The sequence below is a fragment of the Melanostigma gelatinosum genome, assembly GCF_949748355.1.
Source record: "Melanostigma gelatinosum genome assembly, chromosome: 17".
In the NCBI taxonomy this organism is placed as follows: Eukaryota; Metazoa; Chordata; class Actinopteri; order Perciformes; family Zoarcidae; genus Melanostigma; species Melanostigma gelatinosum.
The window spans coordinates 19992743-20001387 of NC_136650.1; the positions used below are offsets into that span (position 1 = coordinate 19992743).

General features: G+C 43.4%; 1 protein-coding gene across 2 annotated transcripts in view; it reads right to left on the bottom strand.

The window, feature by feature from the left end:
- Positions 1–5759: 5759 nt before the first annotated feature.
- trappc9 (trafficking protein particle complex subunit 9) overlaps positions 5760–8645 on the bottom strand; it is a 131854-nt gene continuing 128968 nt past the window's right edge. For both annotated transcript variants that reach the window (XM_079287574.1, XM_079287573.1), the window contains 2 exons: positions 8115–8338; positions 5760–7017 (listed from right to left, as the gene is read on the bottom strand). In XM_079287574.1, coding sequence (XP_079143700.1) covers positions 6838–7017; positions 8115–8338 — 404 coding nt within the window. In that variant the 3' untranslated portion in view covers positions 5760–6837. The remainder of the gene's footprint in view (positions 7018–8114; positions 8339–8645) is intronic.

The following is an 8645-nucleotide window of genomic DNA, read 5'->3' on the forward strand; positions in this document are numbered from 1 at the left end:
CAGAGTATCGCAGGGGAACATCAAGTTGGGAAATGTAACTCTCACAATGCGCAGATCAATCATTTTCACAGACGTATTTCCCTTTTCAGTTGCTTTATTCCTTGATCAACTCGTCACTTGTTAGAGGAAAAACATATTCCAAGCACGCAACAAATCATCGTCGACAACAGGTTCCATCGCAAAGTACTTTCTTCCAAATGGATGTCCTTTTTTAGGATGTGTAAAGAATAATAAAAATACTTTAGAGCTCGAACACAAGGCTACAGCGCGCTCCGTACCCGGACTGGCACATATGCTCCGTTGCGCACATCCAAACGTCCTATCCCGTCTGCTGAGGAGTTTAATCTGATTTTAAAAACAAAAACAAAAGAGAAAGAAAACAATAAACGTGTTTCCCTTCGTCGTGCGGGGACCTCTGAGTTAACCGTGCGTGTCACGAACAGCTCGTATTTTGAAGGCTCCACATTTTGTGTCTCCACGCACTCCAGACTCTAATCGGTGGGCGTTGCTCCGCCTGTCTCTGTGTTCCTCTCTTTTTCCAAGTGTCACGATTCATCCAAATTATGGCCCGAGTATCTGCTTACTCTTGGAAGCTGTCTGTTCGGGACAAACTCCTGGGGCACAGCTGAATGCCCCCCCCCCCCTCCTCCTCCTGTCTCCACACCGCGCGACCTCCCACATTGACCACTCCTACTCATTATATGGACAGAGAGGGTTTACTCAAACTCAGATGGTCCCATTAGTCCTTTTTTTACATTCCGTGGGCAGCGGTGAATCTGCGCTCCAAGTCGGGCTCAGCGGCACAGGCTGCCGTGCTGTCCAGGGTGCTGAAGTCTGACAGACTGATGCACTGCTGCGCACAATGCTATCCAAGACATAGTACACACATTTGCAAGATGATGCAACAGGGAGTAATGAATATGAGGATATTATGTTTATAAACAACCTACCCTAAAAAAACAAGGACAGATGACCATCCAGGAAGGGCTCCAGGTTCACAGTGGATCATCCTTCTGTTAATAGCGTAGCACAACCTGAGTAATAAGGGAATTATGTTGCCACCTGATTGTGATCTAATCTTGAGGCCCCATAAGGACCCCATAAGGACCTCAACTCCTCCTTTTAAGGCCTTCATTTCGTTCACTTTACACTGCAAATGTACAGCATGCTACTTCTCGTGCTTTGCATCTTTTAACTCCAATAGTCTAAATTTAGAGACGAGCTGAAATTAACAGTTTGCGTGACTTTTAATTGCAGTAGCAGCCAAAGGTAGGCAGAAAGAAACCTCCCAGCATGCATTGGAGCAAAAGACTGACGGACAGGGTTTATTTCATGTATGTTCCTCCTTGTGATTAACAGTGTTTGATATTTCCTCAACTCTATTATTGTTGCACTGTTAGTGATGTGAATTCATGTTGTAGGCTGAGGAGTTGATTGAACATTATTCAAAGACTTTGTGGTATAATTGGGCATTCATATTTAGTGATCTGAAAGTACCAGAGCACTGTAAGTGCAGTTATTAACACCAGCAAAACTGATATCAGAAAATAATCTGTCATGAAATGATTCAAATGTGGACGAAAAGCAAGAGTGCTCTTTTTAGTCTCTCTTCAAAGTCGACATTTCATGTAAATAGATTCTCTTAACTGCGAGTGAGTACAGTCATCAGAGAAAAGCTGTAAAACACTCTAACGGATGAGAGGGAGAACATAGGAAATACTTTATGAAGCACAACTAGAAATGAATACTTTGCTTATTCATATTATTTTTTTCCTTTAATCAAACTTATTACAGAAGTGTTAGGACCAAGCCAAAGCGAAGACTATACAAGTCCAGAAGTGTCCACACTGTGGGCCACCTCATTACAGACTACTGGATAGTAACACAGTGCATGGGTACATGGGGAAATTGGTGAAAAAAGTTCCTATACTGATTATATAACGTGCCAATGAACACTGAAATAACATCCGCCGATGGAGCACCACTGTACGGCAGAGACTAGACTCCACGGTCCTTTGCCCTTTTGACCAGATGCAAACACTCTGCTACTTTTCTCACTTCCACTGGGAGATAATTAAAGAATAAATCCATAAAATGACATCCTTGACTGGGCAGAAACCTCAACTATGTAGCTACTTTTTTCAAATGCATTTTCCATTATGCTCTTTTCACTTTTTTTGTATGTCATTTCCTGGAAACACAGACAGTCTTCCAGTCTGATATTATGAGGATTGTCGACAACTCATGAGAAAATAAGAAGATAAATATTGTAAAGACGTTATTTTATTGTATATCTAAGTGAGGTCTGGTCTCCTTGTGATATCTTTACTGGCTCTTTTTTTACATCAAACATGTGCGTGGAAGTAAACAAACCTTCCTCTCTAGAGTGAACTGACCGATAAGAAAAACAAAAGCTTTTATCAACTTGTGAATTGCTAATGTGTTGTGTGTTATGCACACTGATGTGATGCTTTTAAAGGTTCGCCACAAAGGGCTCGAGGGATCCCTTTTTTCCCTGTCAGATTCATGTTAGGCTTGAAATGAAACCCTGCAAATTGTCCATATTCTCCATGAAAACACACAATGCACCAACGCACGGGAGCAAGCCGGCCTCAGTGAGAAGTTGAGTGCATGCAGAAGCCAAGACGTCAACCGCAGTGTTTCATTGTGCAGCAATTTAAGAGTCGAAACAGCTCCACTGATCAACATCGTCTGGATATGTACTCGCTCTATATTTAGCTCCCCTTTCTCACATCTCAAGTGCCCGCTCAGCCCACCTACAGAACTCCGAATGCATTCCTGGAGAAGCTCAGAGAGAAAAAGTTTAATAATGGCAACTGCTTAGATTAGTCTCCATGGTAATGACACAGAGTTTACAGTACGATGGCTGTGCTCATCACACAGGCCTGCACAGACACAGATATATCGCCTCGGAAGGCTGCACGACGGCTGCATGTCTCCACGTATGATCCAGAGTGACGGCAGAGACATCAGACATGCACAATTAGCAGTGATGAACGATAGAAGCTTCAACGCAGCCGGATTGACTGACTGACAGCTGAGTGCTTCTCTGTTGGTGCCGCAGCAGCACCAACTGAAACTACCAGCCAGCAACAGCCTGGAGATAAATCCTCGTCTGCCAACTCATTTGCACAGCGTGTTGTGTGGCGCGGTACCATACATATCCACGGATAATAAATAGATACATTTTAGTTCATAAACAAGTTAAATGAAAACGTTTTTTGTCATTTCATGGGGACTTTAACTGGGAGGAAATTCTTGCAGCTGCAGCCACGTTTTAGAGTTCAGGTTCGTTTTATTTCACACTTAGCAGCTCATGTGTCGCTGCAGATCGCGTAGTAATTAAGTCAGAGAGTCACACTGGATCAGTCAGCATGCAGCGGATGAGGGTTGCTGTGCGTTTTCTGTGCCAGTGCTACAGGCGTGACAGTTAAAGGGCAGCGCAGGTGTCAAATGGCTCGTCTTTCATCAGCACACACCCTAATCCCCCCCCCCCCCCCCAGCTCTCCACTCCAGAGATCATTTACATACCAAGGTGGCCGATATATCACGAACCACGAAATACTGAAAGAGAGAGAAAGGGATTGAATTGAACTCTGGCTTCTTGCAGATTCGTTTGAACACTGTGGGGATTGCCACTAAATGTAAGGCTCTTATTTGCTCTCAAACAACTCCTTTCCCTCACTGCTGTAACTACCAGTATCAGGTGGGGAGGAAATGCTTCGGCACAGAGTGATGGTTGATTGTTCGGCTGATTGCGATCAGAATTCCAGGTGCGCTGCAAGGTAATGAAGGTTGGTGGCTAATAATGCGGAGGTGATGTTCTGATAAGAAACCTCATTTAAACTCCAGACAAGATGCTCGGTCTCTTCTGTGCGTCCTCGGGTCTGGGGAGGGCAGCTTATGGTTTGGGGTGGTGAAGAGCCGTAACACGCGCTGATGCTTTTCTCATTTTTATAAAACCCATTCTTTTTTTAATCTCACACTTGTGTCTTCTGTCCCACCTATTTAGTCCCCAATACCGATGCGCTCTCACATTGAATGTAAAGGCATCGCCGCAAAGTAACGAATGACTCAACCATCAAATAATCTAGTTCAGAAAAAAGTGGTTTGAGGGAAATACTAAACCGGTATCAACCGGTCAGCCGCTGATTCTCTAAGCAAATTAAACAATAAAGGAAACATGTCAAATGAATTGAGTGCTTACTTGCTGCGGTAGATGGTTTAGTTTTTTGCTCTGGAGCTCCATTTCTTATACTTCCAGCTATCCGTGCCAGACCCCACAATTTAATTATAAGGTGAATCTACGCTTCGATAAGTGAGAAAAGGACACTCTTAATTGCTGCTCTGCTTATCAAATCGAGTTACCTTTCCTGAAGGAGACGGTTGTAAGGGTCAGTAAACAATATGCCGAGGATAGAACTTACAGATGTTAAGTGAGTTCATGCCGACAGCAGCCAGGGTCCACACTCTCACATCAACACAATCCATTTCTATTGTTGCACTCAGAGCTGCCTTTCATTCCTAACTTTTCAAAGCCACTACACACACACACACACACTCTCACACACTCTCACACACACCCTCTATTAGATAAACAAATTAATGAGCGTGGAGGGCATGACTTTGGAATTGTTTGTGTTCTATGCATAACCAATGACCTGTGTGGAGTCACTGATGTATTATTCACGTTTGTAAACTAACACACTTATGACGAGTGGAAACGCTGTTTTGTCACTGAACTGCTAATGTGACCTTCATGGGGAAACAGCACTAGAATCAGAAAAAAAGATATTTCTCATGTTTTCACATGGATCACCGGTGCTTCACATTTCAGAAGTTCTGTTATTTTTGTCGCATAGTTACATTTCATTTACATAAACACAAACTCATTCCTGGTGTTCGTGGTCTGTGGTCAGGCAGTGCGGCTAAGATCCCGTCCTTAGTTCATACTCAAGCTCTCATTTCGGTGGATGTTATTGCTGTTTAAGAGGAGGCTGGCTCACTGATAAACCCTCTTTCATATAAAAATGAAACCCCCGGACTTCTTCTCCCAAGCCTCCCAACCCCCCCCCCCCCCCCCGAGACATTTCAGCCTTTTGACAAGGCCAATCTTCCCCCAGCATCTCGTCATCACCCAGTTCACATCTGGTCCACCAGTGAGGGGGTGGAAGAAGGGCCTGCAGTGACAGCTTACAACACTCGTACTGTATTAACTTACTGCTGGAGCCTGTGGTACTCTAAGAGGTTGGAGAAGCAAGATTGTTACTGACTGATTCAGGTTCCCAGGTGGATAATGAGTTCCCAGCAGTACATTAGCAGTGCTGCGGCTTCACTGGTTAACTCCCAGTGTATCAGAAAGCACAGTGTAATGATGAACTACGGTGAGGTCTTGAATCTGCTGTCACGTTATTCTATGCACTGATGTTTCAAAATGCCAGAGCGAGTAAAACAAAAGGCGTTAGAGGTGAACTGTAAGGTTTCACTGCTCAGTCACCCTAAAGGAATGTTAAAGATGATTATTAGTCAGCAATGTTTCCTCCGGTCATCAGTGTTTATGGATTTTTGTGTATCTGAATATCAGACTGGAGCTTCCCAGAATGTGATAAAGGTCATCTCAGCAGGCAGAAGATGAAGATGGACACAGAGCTATAACGGCTGCGATGGACAAATAAAAGGAGTTGGAATAAGGTCAAAATACACACAGGTTGCTTCTTTAAACATTTGTTTACAGCAAGTACATGTCACACATAGGCTACTCTATGACAGTCAGGTTCATCAGTCATTCAGTGTGGTGGCACAGAGGCAAGTGAAAGCATTCATACAGCAGTAGAAATAAATATATCTTATGTGTACATAGCTATAGAGTCTGGCTAATCACATTTCCAGTGTTGGTTTGTAGCTCCTCTTCTTCAATCGGGGCTCTGAGGTTTTCTGCCCAGTAACATGACTTAGTCTTATTTTAGTCGATATTTTGTAATTCGAATTGCAAGGTAACAAAATAATCTTCTCAATAAATGGCATTGTGATTGTGAAGATAAGAAAAAGTGTGACAATGATTAATTCTTGGTTGAAAAAGACAGCAAACCTTTGTGTAGCCTCGCAAAATAGTTGGTGCTCGAAGCGCGGCAACATAGCGACGACTTGCATTTAATTCCCTCGCTACCGCTCATTGCGACTAGTCTAGCTAGCTTGCATTTAGCGGTTAGCAAGCTAGCTAGCTAAAACGCTGCAAACCGTAAAACACATTAATTCAAGTAATGCAAGCGCAATTGCAGCATCTTTTCCCGTCTCACATTGACCGTGCAAACCGTACTGCCTCTCCCTTACATGGTGCAACACAGCTAATAAGAAAGCATAAAGTATAATTGAAATCAATAACTTCCCCTTGAAGTTAAGTGTTGATGCAGTTTGCTGTTGGTCAGTGGTGAGAATTCATTTTTCAAACTTAATGCAAAAGTACAAGGAAAATGAACTGTCTGCACAAGTGAGTCAACTGATTGCATTGATTCCACTGAAATGAAACGATTGAGGTCCGAGCCTTTAAGATTCTTAAAGAAAGAGAAACGGCTTGTTTCTAATCACCCCTAGCATGTGTTCGCTGTATCATTGGCTAGATTGCAAAGTACACACTGATTGCGTGCAGGAGTGTGTCCGTGTGAGTTTGTGCATCTGCCCTCAACTGTTCACACGTTTTAACCTTTAACAAAATGATATATACATGTGATTAAATTCACAAGAATATTGTATTTACAGAGAACAACATCAACAAAACTTCCCATCCATTCACTTCTCAGGGCTAAAACGATGAGGCCCTCAGGCCCCGGCCTGCGGCTGAGCGTCCAGGGCTCGGATGTGGACACTGGGCAGAGTGAACCAGGCTAAAGGAAGCTCTCGTCCAGCGCTGTCGTCCTGGAACTTGATATTAAGGAAGAAATCTCCAGTGTAGAGGAAGAGCAGGGCACCGACACAGACGGCGTTTTCTTTGGGTTTAACCTGGCGACGGCGAAGACAGACAGCAGTAAGAATCATTAGCGGCCGGCTTTCAGTAGGTCCACACAGAACCTGGCACACTGTCAGCCATGAAGCCGGCAGGGGAGAAGGTTTGAAGCAGACTGTGGCTTTGATGAAAAACTACCGAAAAGATCTGCGTTTCCCCCTTCGTTTGAGAACAATTCCCAAAATGAAGTTGGTTTGCACATTTAGGAATATCATTTGTGCTTTTATCTGCTTTTTAGACTGTAAGCTCTTTGGTTTGGCATCAGCCAAGCTGCTTTTAATGGCCTCCAGCTTGCGTAACACTCAGAAGTAAGACTGTGGTACAGAACAAAGGCTCCCTCCAAGGATCCCTTCTCTGATAAGGGCCTTTTCAGTTAAAGACTGCAGCCATGACCTTTAAAGGACCATACCTGTGTTTCTGTGGTTTTAGCTTATTTTGCTCGGCACGCTTTATTTCAAGTTTTGAAGTCGCATTGTACAGCGACTTGAAATATGCTTGAGTTATGTAATCCAACAAAGAAATAGTCCCAGAGGTACATCAATGTGTATGCTGTAGTCTGCAATAAAACACAATTATATTATAATTTGGTTAAGAATAACGGCAGCCAGAACTACGTGACTGGAGGAAACCGTAAACTTCAGCAAGTACATGAAAGGGAGGGAAAAAACACATAATTCACACATTTTAAAAGATTCTTTTGTTGTTATGCCTCAGATCATGGTGTTTAAAATTCTTAAATAGGCACAGAGCATTGTCATCAGTTATATCAAATGTTCAAGGTTTGGTTTAAATTGGCTAAATTGTGCAAGAAAAGCTCAGTTTCAACCATTATGTGTCACAAGTAAAGCCAATCCATTGCTGTTACTACTGGTGGCAATATTACAGCAACACTTTAAGTATTTAGCATCTTTGAGGAGTATTTAAACATGTCATAATATAACCAAGTTATAGTGAATGACAATACAGGAAAACAAACTAGTAATAATGTAATATATGTCTTCATAGGAGAGGTTATATTTGATGACAAATACTGTACATTAACAGAGTTAAAATGACGCTATGACGTCTGTATAGTACTGCAGTCCCCACTGACCGTGTCAATGTAGAAGGTGTTGGAGCCGATGAAGGTGACCGCCTCCCCCAAATCGTAGTTCTGGACTCCGTTCTGGTAGTCCTGATATGGCACCACGGTCAGAGCCAGGGGTCCCACTGAGTTCTTGCTCCGATTGGTCAGTTGTACCTCCAGGGTCACAGCGTCACCCGCTTTACAGTCGGCAATGACATCGCAGTCACACGGCTTCCCATTCACCAACACGTCTGGAAACGGACCAGAAAGGAAAGGGGATTGGCGGAACCGGAGGGGACGGCTCTTTTATGCAACGTTCTTCACAAAAATGGAACTCTGAAGAATTTGGCAGAGGTCAGAATGACTTTTTCAAAGCAACATTTAAATCTCCACCGTCATTCACAGGACTCCCATCCAATCTCCATTTCCTTTGTATTCTTCAAAACCCGACCCAACCGTCCGACGGCCTATCATACGGTTTCTGATGGAGGATCGATGGGCTTTGTTTCTCCCAAAATACATCAGTGGAGAGTGCCGGAGCTGTGGGTATTAAATTGG